The following is a 21,780-nucleotide window of genomic DNA, read 5'->3' as shown; positions in this document are numbered from 1 at the left end:
AATCCTAGTTTTCCATTTTCAACATCCTTAGTCTCTTTAACTTGAAACTCTTCAACCCATTTTGTCAGAGCATCTTGTCAAAAATTGCCCTTTGGACTACAGGCTCAAATATAAGTCACCTTATTTTATCTTTAATCAGAGTCCAATCTATGTTCTCCATGACTGTCTTGGGATATTCTCTGAAGCAGTATATCATCCCTCATGTGGGAAATTAAAATATCAAAATCAGTGGGAATGGTGCAGTCCTGAATTCTAGTATTTGCACATATATTTTGGCATGAGATCCTTCAAACAATTCTATGCCATGTTATATTGAATGATTTTTTTTCAAACCCCATCTCTGAGAGCTTTTCTTTTGAGAGACTTAAGTAACAACCAATATAAACCTAACCACAAGAAAGATGTCTGGTGAGACAGAGTATAATAGCTTAAAGATTGATCCTTTAAGGAAGGATAGGCATTTTAAAAAATTGGAACATGAACCTAAGTGAATAGATACCTATTATTACATTTAAATGGAACCTAGAATGAATTTATCTTCAGGCTATTCATATTAAAGATCTTCTTGCCATGAGTCTATTGATCTTTTTAAGAGGTGTGAATGTTTGGTTTTAAAAGTAAAATATTTTAAGATAATAATACTAATAATAATAATGGTTCACACTTATATAATATTTTATGGTTTGCAAACCCATTCACATCTTTTAGCTCCCTGGATCCTCACAACTGTGGGAGATAGATTTATTCTAATTCCCATTTTGTAAATGAGGACATTGAAGCAAAAAAAAAAAAGGATAGTGAATTGCTTTGCCAAAAACCAACTCTGCTATTTACTACTTTTGCAATAAATAGGGACTCAGTTTACTCTGAGACTCAGTTTACACAACTGTAAAAAAAGAATTGTGGATCAGAAGATCCCCAAATACACTTATGAATTTATACTGAAGGTCCAATGAGTGTATGATCTTAAGTAGTATATAATTATGAATCGTTTTTCATTTTCATTACATACCTGTGTAATGTCCATAACTGTGTAAGAGTCCTACAGAGTCAGGCCAGATACAATCTCTTTAAGAGGTTCCATAAGAAAACATAATCATTAAACTTCTCGGGTTGGTGGTGGGATGGTTTTTTAGGTCTAACATTTGATTTTCATAGGTAGGCAGGCTACCTTTATCCTTCATTTCTACTCCACCTGGAGATACTTATTGAAACAGCCAGGTGAGGATAGAATCCTGAACTTGGAGTCAGAAAGAACTGCGCATAGTATAAGAGGGAGAAGATAAGGCAATATGGTGATTTATGGGGGCGGGGGAAGCTTTGAGGTTTTAGTGAACTACAGACTCTACAATGGCCCAATTTTTGGCATATTCCCCCCAAAATGAATCCAATCTTAGGCTGCATTAATAGAAGGAAAGTTACAGTATCAAAGTATTTTGTACACAGATAACATAAAGACTATTGCTTTTCATTTTGGACATGGTGTTTTAAGAGACATGTGGATAAATTGAAACATTTCTAGAGGAGTCTTACCAAGGTGATAGAGAGAATTGAATCTATGGTCATATAAAAATGTCAAATATTGAATAAACTGGGAAGTTTCCCTATCTGGGATATAGAATATTAGGAACAAATAATAAGTACTTAATATTTTTTCATTCATTCATTGCTTTACTTGAATGAATGAATGAAAAATATATATATGTTTATATATATATATATATATGTTTATCTGCTAAACATTATATAAACATTTATACCTTGAAGGTATAAATATGGAAATTGAAATAGTCCCTATCCTCAAGGAGATCACACTGCATTTGGGAGAAATAAAACCTAAAAAGAGTCATCAGCTGAATAGAAAATTACCTAGAGTTTCATAAGCTGAGTGGGTGGTAAGGCATAGAAATCTTTATATAAAATAAGTCAGGAAATATTGTCAAGGGGCTTCAAGGCATAGAGTTAAGACACATGTCAAGGTAGAGGCAAGGGAAGAACAAAGGGCAAGATCTGTTGATGAAAAAGTAGAGCGTTGTTGATTCCCAACTTATCTAAGCCATAGTATAAACACAAATCCTTCCTGGATTCTCCCTGGAACAGATATCAGCCTCACCATGGATCACGATGCTGGTATGTTTACACAAGTAAGTAGACTTTCACCTCTAAACTCACTTGGAGCAGGGTGAAGAGCTCCCACTGGACTGTCCAGGAAATGTGCCAAAGCCAAAGTAATTTCTAGGTACTCCCTGTGGTGAACTCTGGATAAAATTCAAGGAGGCTAGTTTCAGCCCAAGAGAAGAATGCCTTACAATTAGAGCTGCTCAAATGAAGGACAGGATGCCTCCGTTAAGTTCATCATCATTGAGGGGTTGTGGGCAAAAGATGGAGAATCACTTGGCAGAGACGCTGTAGAAGAGACTCATGTTTCTCTTACAGATTTTAACATTAATTCAGCACTCATTAAGTAGATACTTTGTATCAGACACTGTACAAAGTTCTAGAAATTCAAACCAACAACAGGATCCTGCATTTATAGAGAGGGAGAAACATTTAAAAACAAACATATATAAAATAGGCTACTAGGTGGTGCAGTGGATAGAGCATCAGCCCTGATGTCAGAAGGACCTAAGTTCACATCTAGATCCAGACATATACTAGCTGTGTGCACTTGGACAAGTCACTTAACTGCCTCAGTTCCTTATCTGCAAAATGACCTGGAGAAAGAAGTGGCAAACCGCTCCAATATCTTTGCTTCATAAATATTTATTGAATTGAATGAACTATTGTGTCCTCATTTAAACTAACCACAAAATATAGTGTCTTCCAGAGCCTTAACTCGGGAAAAGGTACTCCCTTTCAGAAGATGCAGTCAGTTCTGGGCATTTAATCTGACTAGTGTCAAAGGAAATAAGCTATCATCATCCTCATCCTCATTATTTTTGAGACTGGCTTTCCCTATCTCACCCAGGTTGGAAAGACTATGGCCACTCCTGGGCTTTATTCCTCTTTTAGACTGGTTCTAGTTGGCTTCTCAGTTGAGGCAACTCACCAAATAGATACCAGACTTAATATGGTCACCCAGTCACTTACTGTAACTTGGAATCCCCAAATTCAAACTACATGAGTTAAACTATTATTCAATATATTTGAGCCCAATATGAGATCTGAATGAGTGACTTAGTTGCTATATCAAGCAGAGAATCAGAGAATCTCAGAGAAGCAGTTTCAGAGTTCATTTAATCTGACACAAATGCAAAGTATGAAATGTTCTAATCTACATTAAGCCGAATGAGGTCATCCAACATCTTTTTAAAAACCTCTTACAATGATAGGACTGTCACACATTTTGAAGCCAACACAGATCATGCCCCTATTACCATGTTCAAGGAAACATTTTTAGAATGAGATTTAACTGGTTGGGAGGTTGGCATAACACTTTCGTCTTAATAATGACCATGATCAGTTGATCGATCTCGAGACCAGTATTGGACTGATTGTGATGAGACAGAACTGGCAACACCAAGTCAGGAATATGGATTTCTAGTCCTAGCTGTTTTATAGAGAAAGGGTGCTATAAATATCTATAACCAATATGAGACAAGGTCTGAAGACCATTTCATATAAGCATTCTATGATTCTGTGGAGTTGGGAGATATTAGAAGATATTGATCAATGCCATAGCTCACAAGGAATCTCTCAGTTGGGCAGCACTACCATTAAAATTTATTTTAGTTTTTATAATCAATTCTCTTTTGTAGAAAAATAATTTAGCATTGTTGTAAGATCAGAGAGCAAAAAATATGCACACAATAAAACCCCTCCACTGAGTAGTTGACTATGGCTTTAAGCCAGAAGCCCATTTTGTAGAGTAGACATACACACTTCCAAGAAGACTTGCAATGGAAGCTCAATAGGACCAACTCATCACAACTAGGGTTGCCGTTAAGTGCCATGATAATGAGGCACCAGCCAGCCTGCTGACAAAGGCTCACAATTAACATATATTAAATAAACCTCCCCTTATGTCAAAATTGAACAATTTTACAGTGAAATGAGTCTGGTACTTACTGGAATCATTAATCAATGAAGCAAAGGTGGCATACAGTAATTGAATAATTACTTTCCCAGGTATTGCTCAAAGCAACCTGAGCTAGAATTCTCAGACAAAGGAAATTAATTCAAACCACTGCCTTTTTCAAGTTCATGGTTTGTATATTTTTTCCCCTAAGCCATGATATGGATTAGAAAAATTTTCTGATTTTCTGTGTAATAAACAATTATATATGCATAGGTAAAGCATATATTCAAGATATATGACACACACTTTAGGATTTCTTAGGTGAACTAAATGATACAACACTAAACATTTTTATAGCATAAAAACATTCAAAGACTTAAAAAATTTCTGATTTCATTAGTGTGGAGAACTCCCAATGTAGAACTACCAATGGAGATGCAATCATGTTTTGACTTAATAGTTAAGTCCTAGGATTTTGTCTGAGACACATAGTAGAGTCAGTGAATCTGAATGAGATCAAAAGTTTTGAGGCCCAAGTTCTAAGCCTAACTCTGAATCTTACTATTTATGTGCTCTAGGACAAATTATATGATTTTATCTTATTTTATGACTTGTGCAGGGTCATATCACCCATAAGTGTCAAAGGTGAGATAAGAACTCAATTCTTTTTGATTCTGAGCCCCAAATTTTTTCTATTTAATATATTTTACATTTTCCCAATTACATATTTATACAATTTTAGCTTCTTTTTTACAGTTTCGAGTTCCAAATTTTATTCCTTCCTTTTTCTTTCTCCTTCCCCTCACCTGAAAAGGTAATTAGATATAGGTTATATGTGTGAAATAATGTAAAACATTTCCATGTTAGTCATTTTGTACAAGAAGACTCAAAAAAACAATGTGTGAAAGTAAAAAATTGTATGTTTCAGTCTATTCAAATAAGTCCAAAGATATGACGATGCAAGCTTATTCACTTTCAGAGAAATTGATGATATTATTTGAATTCAGGCTAAACCCAATTTATTTTAAGGTTTTTTTTTTGTTTTGCAAGGCAAATGGGGTTAAGTGACTTGCCCAAGGCCACACAGCTAGGTGATTATTAAGTGTCTGAGGCCGGATTTGAACTCAGGTACTCCTGACTCTAGGGCAATAATACTCCATCCATCCATTATACCTCCTAGTTGCCCTTTTCAAAAGGGGGAAATATATGGGGAATATGAAGTTGGAAATTACCATTAGTGATAAAAAAAATTGGATTTGCCTTTTTGTGGGCTTTTTGGACCATCAGAACAATTGAATTTTGTCAAGGGATAGAGAGTATCTCTCAAGGACTGAGAAGAACAATTTAGATAGAACACTTAATATGATTAAGAGAATTTTACATTAAATTTTAAAAGAAAGAACATGTCCCTATAAAACTTGAAAACTAGATACTACAATGAACAATAGTTGTTATAGAAAGACTAACAGCAAAAAACTTTACCAATGATTCACATGATAAAATATCTTCAGCACCTAACAGTGCCTGGCACACAGTAGGCTGTCAATAAGTACTGATTGATTGATTTGATTCAAGCTATGTGGCTTTCAACCAAACTGTCTTACCTGCTCTTGCCCATAAACAACATCTCACAGTCTATCCCTGTGTCTTTTCACTCATGGTCCACAATGACCATGGTCCATTCTGGGCATTTCAAGGTTGAAATTGCACTTAACTATTGGAATCCATATTTTCAATCAAAGCTCTGCTTAAGTATGACTTCTTATGTGATATCTTTCATAATAATTCCATTTTTGAGGATAATCCCTAGAAGTTACTTTATATAGCTTTTACTAATCTTTTTTACATTTACTTATATGTGTACATTTTATTTCCATTAGAAAAATAAAGCCCCTTGAGTAAAGGGAGCTTTTTTGTCTTTATCTACACAGCATCCAGGATAGAGGAGGCTTGCACACACACACACACACACACACACACACACACACACACACACACACACACACACACAGAGTATATGTATCAGGTGTTTAATAAATACTTGTTAAATGAATTGTTCCAATAGGGTAAAGGGGTAGCCAAATTTGACCTTGTTTTAGTTGTCCGTGGGCACACAACCAATTGATCGATGAATCAATAATAGCATTAAATTCCCAGGTTAAATAGTCTGGATATGGCTATGCTTTAGGCTATCATCAATGACTGCATCAACATCTTGTTCTTTCCTGGATCATGTCCAGTTCCTTCTTTTGCTAATGTAATCTATGGTCATCTACTATTGACTTTAACTGCATTAACCTATCTTAAAGAAGCAGCTGTTCCAACAAAATAACTTAGGAAAAACAACAACAAAAATGTTACCCCATGACTTAAGATTTCTTGAATGTCAAATAAATTACTCACATACAATTGGATATTAGAGTTGGAAAAAACTTTATTGACCAACTAGTCTAAATTCATACCTTTCCTCCCCTAGACTTGCCTCTACAACATATCTGACATTTAACCTTTTATTAAAGATATCTCATAACCACCTACAAAGACAGCCAGCCTCCTATTGAAAGCTCTATTTTCTAAAAAAAAAAGTTTTCCTGGTTTTAAGTCTAAGTTGGTAAATGTGCAATTTTCATTCATTGCTTCTAGATTCATTCTTCCCCTCTGCACCCCTACCCCAGGGCTAACCAGAATAGATCTGACCCTTGTCGCCCACTAATTCTTCCCTTCTCTAGGCTAAGTATCACCCATTTTTTCCAATCTAATCCAATAAACATTTATTAAACACCTGTGATATACAAAATTGCCATATGACTGGCTTCTTCACCTTCCTGATTATTCTCATAGGATGATCAATTTAGAAATGAAAGAATAAAAGGGATTTAAATCCCATCCAACTGTTTATATTCTATGGTACTCATAGAATGGTTTGTGAATTTCATATAAATATATATATATATATACATGTATATATGCATACATACATACACACATACATACATACAAAACAACTTTTGCCTTGGTATAATTAATTTCATTAACCAGAAATACTTTATAAATCTAGGTCTTTTTCCAATAAAACTAAGAGTTTAAAACTAGGTCGACCAATTATTGCCACATCTTTTGGTTTAAATTTAGAAAAGCTATTTTAAAGCGTGAATTTCATTAGTTTATCTGTCAGATATATGAAGAGGGGAAGAATTTATGATTAAAGAAGATAGGACATTATAAAATGTAAAATGGATAACTTTGATTATGTTAAAAAGTTATTGCACAAACAAAACCAATGCAACCAAAGCTGAGAAACAATTTTTATAGATAGTGTATCTGACAAAGGAATCATTTGTAAAATAAATAGAAAACTAAGTCAAATTTATAAGATTACAATTCATTCCCCAATTAATAAATGGTTAAAGGATATGAAAAGGCAGTTTTCAGATGAATAAATTAAAGCTATAGTCATTTTATATAGTCATAAAAATGCTCTAAATTACTATTGATTAGAGAAATGCAAATGAAAACAACTCTAATGGTCCACCTCATATCTATCAGAATGGCTAATATGACAGAAAAGGAAACTGATAAATGCTGGAGAGGATGTGGAAAAACTGAGACACTACTTATTAATGGATTTGTGAACTGATTCAACCATTCTGAAGAGCAATTTGGAACCATGCCCAAAGATTTTTGAAACTGTGCATACTCTTTGAGCCAGTAAGACCACTACTAGGTCTATGTGCCAAAGAGATCATAAAAAGGGAAAAGGACCTACATATACAAATGTACAAAATATTTACAGCAGCTCTTTTTATGGTGGCAAAGAAATGGAAAATGAGGAGACACTCATCATTTGGAGAATGACTGAGCAAGTTGCATTATATGAATGTGATGGAATACTACTGTTCTTTGAGAAATCATGAACATGCAGATTTCAGACAAAGTTAGAAACACATATAAACTATTACTGAGTGAGGTAAGCAGAATGAGGAGAACATTATATGCCTTGTGTGATGATCAACTTAACCCTTTTCAGCAAGGCAGTGATCAAAGATAGTTTCAAAAGACTGGTGATGGAGAGAGCCATCTATCCAGAGAAAGAACTATGGGGTCTGAATGTAGACTACTATTTTCGCTTTTTAAATTTTGTTTTTTTCTTTCTCATGTTTTTCCCTTTTGTTCTAATTATTCTTTCATAACCTGACTAATATGGAAAGATGTTTCACATGACCGTGCATACATAACTTATAACAGGTTACTTGTTGTCTCGGGGAGGCAAGGAAGAGAAAAAATGTGGAACTCAGAACCATTGTTGATGCTCTTGTCAATTTAATGCATTTGAACATCAAACAGATTAATAAAAAAGAATGCTTTTAAAAAATAAAACATAAAAGTGAATTTAATGAAAATCCAATATAACTTAATTCAGCTTTTTATTAAGCTCCTATTATGTGAAGGACACTATGCTGGGTTCTGGGAATAAAAGGAAATGAAAGTCTGTATTCTCAAGATGGTTCTATTCTCCTTGGGGAATAAAATATGAATGCAAGCAAATGGGCATGAGGAAAGTGGGGAAAAGGGAACAAACATCTATTAAGTGCCTACCAGGTAACATAATGGATACCTAATAAATGACTGTTGCCTGATATTGTGCTAGAAACTAGGGATGTATAGAGAAGAAATGCACCTTTAAAGGAGTTTATAGTCTAAGACAGAAACAAGGAGGAAATTACATTGTAGACATAGAGTTTACAGGTAGATGTTCAAATTTGTAGTCTTCATAGTTATAATTATGTCAGATATGATCATTAGCTTGAGTTCAATGGAAATATTCAGGGTAAATAATTGTTCTTACTAATCAGTATTTAGATGTGTTTATGTAAAAGCAGAGGTGCGAGGACTGTTGAGGACAGGGAACAGTGAGTAATCCAAATCAAAATCCCCAACCCATGATAAGAATCTTTTCAACGTTTGTCAAAGTGTCCTAAAGAGACAGGACTTTTGTTCCATCATGGTGGGGAATCCAGGTCCAAGATGTCACTTAAATATAAATCATCCAGGAGGTTGCTTTCACAATGCAAGTACACAGCATCCAAACTTAATGAATACAGGACAGAAAATGTCATCCCCTGCTGCCTTTTTAAGGTACTTCTGTCAAAAATGCAGTACAATCACCACTGCCAGCAGAAAATGGCTGAGGGTTCTAAGGGTTTCCTTTGGTGCTAGAGAAAGAACCTGAAGTTTAAGTATAAGATAGATACCCACATCTGTGCTCTGTCCTAGCAAGAGTGGGGAGCAATCAGACAGATGGCAATATGAAGACTCCAGGGAGAGATACTGTTCTACTGGAGATGCCAAAAAAGATAACTCATGAACACAGTAAAAAAAATGCCAAGGAAAGTTCATTCTTTTAAATAACAGCAAAACAAAAACAAACAGAAAAAAAACAGCTGCTTAGTCATTGATTATGATGAAAGGCTATTGGATGTAATACTCCAGATACTCATTGGGTAGGAGAAACTGGTATTAAAAAACCCAAATCTGTTATAGTATTTGTCATATAATATGGAACTCTGGGAGAGTGAAAGGAGGATGATATTGGTAGAAATTTTGATGATATAAAAAAACAAAGTATATCAATAAAAATATAATTAAAAAACTTGTTAATACTTTACTATGAGAAATATTCAATAGAAATTTTCCCATTATGAGAAAAGTGAGTAAAGAGTAACCAAAAATGCCCTGAGTGATATTAAAGGAAACCAGGATTTTAACAGTTTTTTTTCTTATGAACTTTAACTATATATTTGGGTGTGGTATGCTTACCTATTTGTGTGTGTGTGTGTATAATATATATATGTGTGTGTGTATGTATATATATATATAGATAGATAGATAGATAGACAGATATAGATATGTAAGTATGTGAACATATCAACATTTTGAAAGGTGTAAATATAAATATGGATATAGTTTAATATAATATATATGCATATTTATACATGCAAATGTAGAAGTTACATATGTACATTTATATTTATCTATATGTCTATCCATCTATCCATCTCTATTCCTCTCTCTGTCTCTGTCTCCTTCTTTCTCTGTCTCTATCTCTCTTTAACTCTGTCTCTGTGTCTCTGTGTCTCTTTCCCTGTCTCTCCTTCTCTCCCTCTCCCCCACCCTTCTTTATCTGTCTGTCTTTCTCTCTCTCAGTCTCTTTTTCCCTTCCCCCCTTTCTCTTATTCCTTCTTTCCTCCACCTTCCCTCTCCCTCTGCTTTTCTCTTGCTCTCTTTTTCAGCCTCTCCCCTATTACTCCCCTTCTTTCACTCTCCATCCCCTCCCCCCTCTGTTTTCCTCTCTCCATGTCTCTGGCTCTGTTTTTGTCTCTTCCTCCTTCCTCTGTCTCTGTGTCTGTGTCTCTGTCCCTCTCAGTCTCTCTCCTTTATGTCTCTCTCTCTCTCTCTCTCTCTCTCTCTCTCTCTCTCTCTCTCTCTCTCTCTCACTCTCTCTGTCTCTCTCTTTCACTGTCTATCTCTCTGATTCTCTCTCTCTCTCCTTTTCCCCCTTCCTTCCCCTTTTCTCCCCCCTTTCCTCCCTGTCCCCCTCTCCCTCACCCTCTTTCTTTATACTTCTTTTCCTCTCTCCCCCCTCTCTCCCTCTCCCTCTTCCCCTGTGTGTGCATGTGTCTGTCTATCACAAATGAAGTGTGATATTGGAGGTGGAGAAGTGGGTCTTACAGTTAGAGGACCAGGTTCAAGTTCTATCTTTCATACATAATGGCTTATATGGCTACAGCCAGATTACTTAAACTCCCAGTATCCCTAGACAGCTCTCTAAAACTAAATTGTAGATGAGAAATTTGTTCTGTATTGCTAGAGGGACTTTCCATTTTGGAAGCTTCCAAGCAGATGGGATCACAGGTCCAGAACCATATTCCACAAACTCTGATTCCTTCCCTCATGAAGGGAAGACTACTTCAACTTCTTTGAAGTGAATAATGAAGAATGCCTTTTGAAGGGAATAGTTAACTCAAACAAGAGATGATTTAGGGATGGGATAAAAAGGTAACTGAATTACTGTCAGTAGGAAGAGGGATTACCCTTATTTAATTGACCTGGGGACAGGGGTGGTGGTGGGTAGGATGGGAAAAGAGGGGCAGAACTAAAAGGAATTGTATAAATTGCAAAGAAGCAAAATTAGGTTTGAACTATAGAAAAATTCAACCTAACTCCCTAGTTGGAGCTATCCAAAAGCAGAGTGGGCTACCAGTGGTCTCCTTTTCACTGGAGTCCTCCAATAAAGGTAGGATAACCACTTGATGGATAATGTAGAGGTGATTCACAGTATTATGTGAATTGAATTAGATAGTTTCTGAACATCCTTTGAACTCAAAGACATTCTAGTTATGTAATCCTCTATAACTGATTTGGGGGGAACATCTTTACAAGGGACCACTCAGGAAAAAGTCTTTGAGAGTCCCAGGTGTTCCTTATATAGTTACTACCATTAAATTTAATTATATAAAATAAATATTTAAAATAAATTAAAATTCATTAAATTTTTAGCTTACCTTCCACCCTCAGTCATAAGACCTCTATAGTAATTAAAAAAAAACCAAACTCTACATCATCTGAACCACTAGTTATGGAAGAAGTGAAGAATTAATAAGGTAATAATCAGAGGTCCTCTTCTAACGACTACTCTGTTGCTTCACTATGGAACAGAGGATTGGTCATGCCAGCTTTTCAAGGGCTAAGCCCAGGGAGCTGAAATTCTCCTTGTCTCAAAACTGGAAAAAGTCTGAATTTAGACCCAGATGGGAATGTTGCAAAGGAGATGATTTCCAATGTTAGCTATGATGATGCAATCTAGGCTGATGATTACTCAGAAATGGGTTATATTTGTTGAGCTCTGAATTTCTTCTATTATCTCCCACACTTTGTTCTTTGTCAGTCTGATGAAGTCAGAAAATTCCCATGAGATCTGACCACTGGTCAGGGATTAAGGGTCATCTTTGGGATTTGGTAATATTTCATGGAAGCAGGAGAAAGGGGAAAAGCAAAAAATGATTGACTGCCATTACTTCCATTATTCAAAGACATTATTCAATCTCTAAAATCTTTAATGGAGTACCCCAAGGATTTGTCTTTGACTTAAGCCATTTAACATTCCTATCAACAATTGGTTAGAGGCATAAATGCCTACTTCACTAAATTGATAAATAACACAAAACTGAGAGGAATAACTAATAATATTAGATACAGGAAGGAATCCAGAAAGATTTCAAAAGTTCTAACCTCAGGTTCCCAATCAAATATAATGAAATGTATTAGAAAGGAAGGGTAAAAAATTTGGGGGTTCACTTGGATTTGAAAAAGATGAACTATATCATAAATATAAGATGAAGAAGAAAGCTTTGAAAGTTTATGTTTTATAAAATATCTAAGAATTTCAATGGACTAGAAGTCTATGTCCATCATGAATGATAAGGCAGAAAAAAGATTAATGTCAGTCTAGCCTGCTTCATAATAGCTAACATTTAAAGGGTACTTTAAGATTTTCAAAGCCCTTTGTACATGATATAATTTGTTGATGTCACTTATATGTATCATACTAGATATATTATCATATGTGACATATGTGATAACTCACAACTCTATGAGTTAATTGCGATTATTATCTTTATTTTATTGATATCCAAATTAAGACAGAGTAAGACTAAGTCACTTGTTCAGGATCATATAGCTAATAAGTGTCTGAAGCAGGAATTCAACTCAATTCTTCTAAACTCTAGGCTAAGGCAAGCAATCTATCCACTGTGTCACCTAATTAATACATAAGAAAAGTATTAAAGGAAGCCAGAATGTCCAGGAAAAAAAGTGGTGATAAGTGCTAAATTTCAGTTAGAGGCTGGTGAAATTAAGATATTCTTTTTTTTTTCCATCCAAGTTCATGGATTCCTTGAAATCTGAGGACCCCAGATTAAGAAATCCTCATTTAAGCAAAGAAATACAAAGCCTAAAGAATGGGGGTGGAGGAGTTAGAAATTATTCCAGCTTAATGGCATTTCTCATATGCTACTACCATGTCTACCAACTCAGCCTTTACACTGGATTAAATGTACTGAGCTATATAATTTTCTTCATGAATGCCAAAATCTCATAAAAAAACCCAACATATTTTTCTGGCTTAACTTTTTGCTCTTTAAAGGGCTGTTCATTCCTTTTCCATGCCCATCCCTCCTTACTAGATTCCCCTTTTTCCTACTCTACCCCTTTTTCTGACTCTTCCATCAAAACTGGCCACATAAAAAATGCTTAATAAGAACTTATTTACTCATTGATTTTATAGGTCATGAAGGTTTTAGGCTAGAAACTTTCAGAATCCTTGTTGATTGGTATTTCCTTTCATGGTATATCACTGGGGAGGAGGTTACCCAATTGCCTTCACCTGGAAAGAGCTCTTCTTCCTATAAAATACCTGAAGCATGCTCACCCCGGGTTACCATGACTACTGAGCTGAACCAGCTAGTCTGAACTTGGAATTGTCAGAGTCACTTTGAACCATGACTTGAAAATTGAGGAGCCACAAACTGAAAATCTTCACACTTGAGGCTCTGGAGACATCAGGAGAATTCCTCCCATTCCTCTTCTCCTGTTCTACTTTCAGGTATTACTTATGGCCTTATGGTGAAGGCAGTAAAGGGGCTGCGCTAGTTTAGAGGTATCAGACCCATGTGAAGGGCTGCCCCACCTCCTTTTTTCCTAGAGAGCTTGGGTGAGTCACATAACCTATCTTTGGACATTTCCTTTAAAAATCAAAGGGCCTATTGCTTTCAACGTTAACCAGTTTGTCTAATTTTGCTACAAAATTCCATTAGTTCTACCAGTGGCATCCAGCAGTGGTACAATAGGCATCCAAACCTACTCATCCAAATGAAGACAGCTGGTTGTCTTCATAGGAAGCTGCTGATTCTAGTTCACCAAAGATGGTACCTTTTCTTTGTCCACCAACTCTTGTAAAATTACTTTTCTCTCCCGACACAGTTCCAAGAAATCTTCTGAGTGGAGGCTTTCATGCAAGGCAGGGAAGAATGTCAGTTGATTGCAGTCTTCCACGTCATCCCTGTCTTCATCTTCATCTGGCATCAACTCATCTGCATCATCACAAGGGAAAGCACAGTTTCAGAGTAAACAAGATGACCTACTAAGAGGGAAGGCAACTTAGACTTTTGCACAGTATATTCTATCTTGGACAATAGGATTATTTGGAACTAAAAGATCAACTATGAATGACTTAGTCCTTCTTAGCAATACAGCAATCGTGATGGAAAATGTCCTCCACATCCAGAGAAAGAACTATGGAGTCTAAAGACAGATCACCTCGTTAATTTGTTTTTTTGCTTTTCCCTTCCTGTGGTTTTTTCCCTTTATATTCTGCTTCTTCTTTCATAGCATGACCAATATGGAAATATGTGTAACATCATTATACATGCATGACCCATATCAGATTATTTGCTCTCCTAGGGTGGGGGAGGGAAAGATGGGAAGAGAAAAACTTTACAAAAATTAATGTTGAAAATTATTTCTACATGTAAAATAAATAAAATTTTAAAATTTAAAAGTGACTTTAAGCTAGAGAGAAATAATATTCATCTGAACACAAACAAGGAGTCAAACTCAAATAAGAATGAAAGGCATTAAAGTGTACATAAGGATCCTTATAGGCACACGTTGACATAAAATCACATCCTAACATTATTTATGTTTTAATGTATTTTAATTTTGTTAAACATTTCTCAATTATATTTTAATCTGACTCAGGTAGCACTCAGAGGCATTGTGGGCCGAATGTGGCCCAAGGGCTACATATCTGATAGCTCTGGTCTAGAACAATATCAACAGCTCTCCAAAATTACATTTTTTCACTTAAAAATTAAGCTGAATCAAAGTAACTACTATCTTATGAAAGTTAAAGCATGAAAAATCTTTTCATTAGGTAATTTCAATACCGCATTTATCATTATCATTATTAATATCTACAATTTATATAGCATCTATTTTATACTACCTGTCACATATATGTTTTATAAATACTGTTTCATTTGATCCTCCCAACAATATATCAAGTTCAGTGCTGTGATTATCTCCACTTTACATTTTAGGAAACTGAGAAAAACAGAGGTATGTTCACATATCTATAGCTATGATTATGAAGCGACAAACTTCAGCTGTGTGTATGTGATTGTGGCTGGGTGTGTGGCATTTGACAAAGTGTAATAACTCTGGGTGTTGCAAAGAGGAAGATTTAGGTTTGATATCAGAGAAACTTTCTATCAGAGATCTTTCCAAATGGCATGGGCTGCCTCAGCAAGGAGTAAATCCCAATAAAAGGATGTAGGAGAGCCCCATACCAGGGATATTAATTAACCATGGTCCTTTTCCAAATCTAGAATTCTGTGATGGTAGGTAATCCTAAATAGAGATGATAGGTATTGTTAATTATTTGAATAGGGTTATGATTACCCTATATTTGTGCAACTCCTGACTAAGCATCCTCCCAATTTTCTCCAATTATATAGTTTCTCATTGTTATTGATAATACTTTAAGCTTGTCAAGTATTTTACACACATCTTATTTTAGCATTATAGTAACCTTGTAAGGTAGGTACTAAAAGAATTTGGCAGATAAGGAATCTAAGGTTCAGAAACTATTTACCCATGATAACACAGATAGTAAATTTTGGAGACAGAATTTGAACCCATATCTTCCTGACTCTGAATCTTGTGGTCACCATGCTGATCATTCTCCTCTAATCACACACATTCAGTCTTTTGTTGACTCCACATGTGATTTTATTAAGTGAACCATGTAATCCCCACCCTCACCCCACTGTTCTAAACTCTATACTTCTGGTAAACAGTATCAAGGGAAGACAAGAAGATTTAGGCTCAGTATCAGAAGACTTGGGGATTGTTTTTGGTATTCACTATCAATTCTATTCTATTATTTGAGCCTTACTTTCCCCACATGTAAAACAAAGATAATCATTTTTATATACTGTGAGGAAAAAAAGGTGCTTCACCATACTCCTTCCTTATATAATTGGCCAAGCAAAATGACTATGGTCATGGAATTTCATACTGCTTGTATGGCAGCTATTTGGCCACTATGGTCTTTGAGAATCTAGTGTTTTATACAGCTGCCTAGAACTAAGGTTCAACCATATCCAAACTCCAAAGAAGCAGCAGCATAACTGGCATTTCAATAGTTTTTAATATTTAAAAGTGCTTAATATACATTGTCTCTCTTTTCCTCACACAACAGCCCCAGTGATGAGAAAATTGAGACTCTAAGAGCATAGATAACTGGCCAATGACCACACAGCTGGGGAATGCCCAAGCTGATCATGGAAACTAGGTCCTCCAATGATGGGGTTTAGGCAAATTTAATATTTACATTTGCCCTATGTAATTGTTTCTGTGCAAAGTGCAACAGTATAATAAAAGTTGATTATTACCAATCTAGCTGTGTTTTAATATCAAAAGAGATAAATGAGATGTGATTCCAGCAAAAAAGAAACTGTCCTTTGCTCAGGTAGCAGATTTTAGAAGTTACTGTATGATGGTACTATGGGTGCATATGTCCTGAGTATTGAACCTGAAGGGGACCTGATTAATAGAAAAAAGAAGAAAGAAAACATGTAGCCATGTGAATAATGCCTTAACCATAAAACTAAGATCTTAGCAAAGAAACTCAAACTTTCATTGAATCCCTCAATGGGAATTTGTTGGACATGACTCAAACAGAGTTACGTAATAGTTCGAAGAAAGGCAGCATGATGTGATGGATAAAGGCCTAGTCTTGGTCTCAGAAAAAGCTGGATTCAAGTATGACTTGTTACATATTATACTTGAACCTTAGTGCCCCAAGCAACAGTTTTAAGTTATAGCTGTCATTAATTTACATTAATGTATAGAGTTCCATTACCAATAAAAATATGATTCTGGAAACTTCCCCTTCTCCTCCTCCCCCTTCCAGGGACCTCTCCTCACAAAAAGACCCCTTTGAAACTATTTTTATACTAGTAAAAGGACTGTTTTAATTAAAATATAATTTCTTATAAATCAATTTTCAAATTGCAGCATTTTTACTATCTTTCTTTAAAAACAATTCTAAGTTGTATTTTGATTCATTCTCTGAATATATGTCTAATTGCTTTTGGAAAATGCTGAAATGTTCCAAGACTTGGCATCATGATGATACATAAATTCTACCCTGGTGATCTTGGCCTGAATTCAGGAAACTAACATTCTAATGGTTTCTCTAGGAATAAGGTTCAATCCTAAAGGATAATGTATGAGATAATACCCTAGCAAGAGAACTTCTTTCTTCTAAAATATTTGGCATCTTCTGTAAGGACAAAAATTAACTAAGTTAATAAATCATTTAATACCTTGATTTTCAGCATTTGTTGGAGAAGTTTCATTATTTTTGGCTTGGTTAACCTAGAAATGAGACAATATATAGGAACAATAATTATCAAGATATATATAGGGAGCATCTCTCCCTACACACACAAACACACACACACACAAACACACACACACACACACACACACCAGTTTCCTTTGATTACACTCAGAGAGAAAGATAACAAAGGATTACAGAAAGACAAGAAAAGATAAATACTAATGTGCCAGAGTTCAAAGGTCAAAACAAATAGCCCACAATCATCATTAAATAGATTTTAGAGAAATTACATGATGAGAGAAATATATATGATGCCAATATAAGGATTAAATATTGTGTTTAGGTCATCTAGATTTCAGTTCTGTTTGTTATACTAAGAAGAAATAATTAGTAGATACAATCTATTCAACAGAGCATTGGCTGAGACACCAAAGGAGATCATCTTGATTTCCAGATCTCTGGCTTTGCCATTTGCATGTTGAGTAAGTTGTTTTAACTTTTTTCTCACTTTGTTTCTTGAAAAAAAATATTAGTTTCCCTCATAAGTTTTTATAAAGTGTCAAATACATGCAAATGATGTGAAAATGGAAACTTACGTTTTGCAATATCAATGAAATGGGATCAAGAAAGTCTTTGGAAACTAAAATTCAGTATTCACTCCAAATAGGCTGACAAAAAATCCCCAAAAACCAAACCAAACTTCTTTCATTGGTTTAAGAATACCTATCAAGGACAAAAACCTATAGATTTAGCTGATTTAAATCATAATCAGAAAGGAAACCTGTTAAATTGGTATTGATATGAGTTTTGATGGGATAAAGATCAAGTTAAAAGGTAATGAACTTGAAGAAATTACTCGAATAATTTTGCAACAGTGTTTGTATTTCATCATTAATAATGACAAGATTTCAAAGAGCAGTCAATGGGAGAAATGTCAGATCATAGATTTAGGTTAAAAAGTCATTAAGGGGCAGCTAGGTGGCACAGTGGATAAAGCACTGGCAGTGGAGTCAGGAGTACCTGGGTTCAAATCCAGTCTCAGACACTTAATAATTACCTAGCTGTGTGGCCTTGGGCAAGCCACTTAACCCCGTTTGCCTTGCAAAAAACTAAAAAAAAGGTCATTAACATCAAACCCTTAATTTTACATTTAAGGAAACTTAGACAAAAGAGGTTAAGTAACTCACCATGAGCCATACAGGTAGTGATTGAGGCAAGATTCTAACTTATTTTTCTGACTCCACCTCTATATGCTAAGACTAACTGAATTTGGAATCAGAAGACCTGGATTTGGGCTCAAATCTTTATGCAATTATGCTAAATGAATAACTTTAGAAGAGACACTTAGCTATCCTGAACCTCTTTCAAGATCTTTGAGACAGTTGAACCCTTGTTCTTCATCCTCCAAATCATATCCTTTAGCCAAAGGTATCCTTCGTTTCTTTCTGTGGTCATCTTCTTTTTCTGTATTTCTTCAATTGTCGATCTCATTAGTTCCTAAGGATTTAATTGCCATCTCTATGCTGTTGATTCTCAAATCTACCTTTTCTGCCCCAATAGAAATGGATTATAAAAGACATCTTAAACTCAAATATTCCTCAAACAGAAGTCATTATATTTCCCCCTAATCCCTCCCTGCCTCTCAGCTTCCCAATTATTGTAGAGGGAAACACCATCCTCCCAATCCCTCAGAATCATAACCTAGGATTCATTACAATTTTCTCACTATCTCTTGCCTCCCAGTGCAAAACTGTTGCTAAGGGTTGTTGATTTTATCTTTTTGACATCTCTTGAATATGCCCCCTTCTTTTTCTGACATTGCCACCACTTTAATGTTGGTTCTCATTATCTCAAGCTTAAATTACTGAAATAGTCTGCTGATAGATTTTCCTGCCTCAATTCTCTTCTCTACTCCAATCATCATCCATTCAGACACTAAAGTGATTTTTCTTAAGTGTAGGCTTGATCATGTCAACCTCCCCCCCACACACAGTCACACCAAATAAATTCCAATGACTTCCTATCACCTTCAGGATCAAATACAAATTCTTTACTTTGGTGTTAAAAGTATCCATAGCCTAGTCTCTTTATACTTTTCAAATATTCTTAGACCTTACTTCCCCACATAAAGTATCCATAGCCTAGTCTCTTTTTACTTTTCAAATATTCTTAGATCTTACTTCCCACATAAACTCTTTTATCCAATGACACTAGCTTCTCAACAATTTCAAGACACCCCGTCTCTTGACTCCAAGCATTTCTCTGGTTGTTCTCTCTTGCTCCTACTGGCTTCCTTGGCTTCCTTGAAGTCCCAAATAAAATCCCATCTTCTACAGGAAGCCATCCTCAACTCCTCTTAATTCTAATACTTTCCTCTCTTTTAATTAATTTCTATTTATCCTGTCTCCTTATCTTAACAGTTGTATCTATGAGGTTCTATGGTTTAAAAAGTATTGCCTCATGGACAACTCTCTGGTGATTGACTCCTCCTAGCCTACCTCAATTGTTTCTTTGACAACAGATATAGTCCTTTACTGATCTATACTTGTAGCCTTTCAACTTAGGAAGACCTGTCAGAGAAGGAAACTCAGTGATTCAAAGGGAGCTATCACTAGAGGGTTGGTCACAAGGTCATGAGTGATTTTTCTTTAAATCACAGAACATCATGCATATTGACTGATTAGGAGACAGGAAGACCTAAGTTTGAATTCTGTCTCATTCACTATTTGTGTGATCCATGGCAAGTCACCTAAGTTTTCTTGGTCTCAACTTCCCTATCTATTAAATTACGGGATTGGAGTTAATGAACTTTAAGGGCCCTTTCAGCCCTAAATCTTTGATATATATATATGTATATGTATACACACACATACACACACACACACACACACACACACACACAACCATATGACTTACATTTTTTAGGGATTCCCCGGAAATTTTCCTTCGAATTCTCTTCCTCATACGAACTGGTCCTTCCCGCCAATCAAGAGACCACTGCGAGCAGGGTACAGTCCCTAACTTTTGTCTCCACAAACCCAATTCATTGAAAAGTTGATTTTTCATTTTTGCCCATTCACTTGCTGCTTTGCTGTAGCCACATTTCTGTCTCTGAAACAGAATTGTATCCATCACTTCAAGATCTATTTCTTTTCCCTTTGAGCAATATAACAAATCTCAAAATAATAATTTTCTAGTCACAACAACAACAATAATGGCCAACATGTATATGATAATTTAATATTGAAAATAATTTACAAAGAGCATTATGGAAAAAATGTACAAATATATCCTCAGTATTTGTGAATTTTTTGAGTTATGGATAAAATAAGAAAAAGGGCAAATTTAATCCCATAGAATCTGAGTGTGATAAAGATCTTTGAGGATATCTAGTCTAAACACTTTCTGAAATTTTTTTCCTTCTGCAATATCCTCAATATGTGGCTTTTTAAAGCTTCTTTTTAAACATTTAGTGACATAGAATATACTGTTTCCTTGTGTAGTTCATTCCATTTTCAATAAATCTAATGACTTTTGAGACAGAATTCAAACCTAGATTTCCTTATTTCAAGTTCAGATATCTTCCTATTATTCCATATTAGTAGAAGTATGTTTTTTTCTAAAACAAAAAGGGAAATGATTATTCACTCTAGTACATAATGGTCAGACTATGTTTGGAGGACTGTGTTGATTTTAGGTGTTCCATTTTAAGAGAGACATTGAAAAGCACATGTATTCAGAGGAAAATAACCAGAATGGTGAATGTTAGGCCTAAAAGTTAGTAAGATGGATTTAGTAGATGAATGACCCTATGAAAATCAACTAGCCTTTCTGAGTCTCCATTTCATGGCTGATTACTGCCTTATCTATTTCTTATGCACTTTTTTGAAATTCCCAATTGTATGCATAGTCCTCACTTCTTTTTTTATAGTTGGAGACCTTTAGTTCTTTGATGGAAGTGTAGGAAGAAGTCTAGGAAACCCCAAGAAATAAAAGATTACTTGACTATCTTTGAAGATTATTATCACAGAAACAAAACAAAAGGTCAACTTTGGTTTTGACTACATTAAGTATGGAGGGGAAAAGGATAGAAAAGCAGATGTTCCCTGTTATGAAGAAGAGAAGCATCTGTATTTTGTCTATCTTCAAGTTGACAGTATTTTCAACTACTTTCCTTTTAAAATCAAAATGATCTATTTTAAATATTTAAAGATCTGAAATGTTTCCACATAGGCCATCCTAAAGATGTTGATTTTTTAAAAAATAATTGAGTGGACAAGGAAAACTTTCAGAGCAG

At 35.2% G+C, this 21,780-nt stretch overlaps 1 protein-coding gene across 3 annotated transcripts in view; it reads right to left on the bottom strand.

Moving 5' to 3' along the window:
• Window positions 1–21,780, bottom strand: part of LOC141521024 (WD repeat- and FYVE domain-containing protein 4-like) — a 238,790-nt gene that overhangs the window by 136,312 nt on the left and 80,698 nt on the right. For all 3 annotated transcript variants that reach the window (XM_074233113.1, XM_074233114.1, XM_074233115.1), the window contains 3 exons: window positions 20,400–20,594; window positions 17,467–17,518; window positions 14,006–14,166 (listed from right to left, as the gene is read on the bottom strand). In XM_074233113.1, the coding sequence (XP_074089214.1) occupies window positions 14,006–14,166; window positions 17,467–17,518; window positions 20,400–20,594 (408 nt within the window). The remainder of the gene's footprint in view (window positions 1–14,005; window positions 14,167–17,466; window positions 17,519–20,399; window positions 20,595–21,780) is intronic.

The sequence above is a fragment of the Macrotis lagotis genome, chromosome 4 (assembly GCF_037893015.1).
Source record: "Macrotis lagotis isolate mMagLag1 chromosome 4, bilby.v1.9.chrom.fasta, whole genome shotgun sequence".
NCBI lineage: Eukaryota > Metazoa > Chordata > Mammalia > Peramelemorphia > Peramelidae > Macrotis > Macrotis lagotis.
Note: the sequence above shows the minus strand (reverse complement) of the source record. Positions and strands in the feature narration are given on the sequence as shown.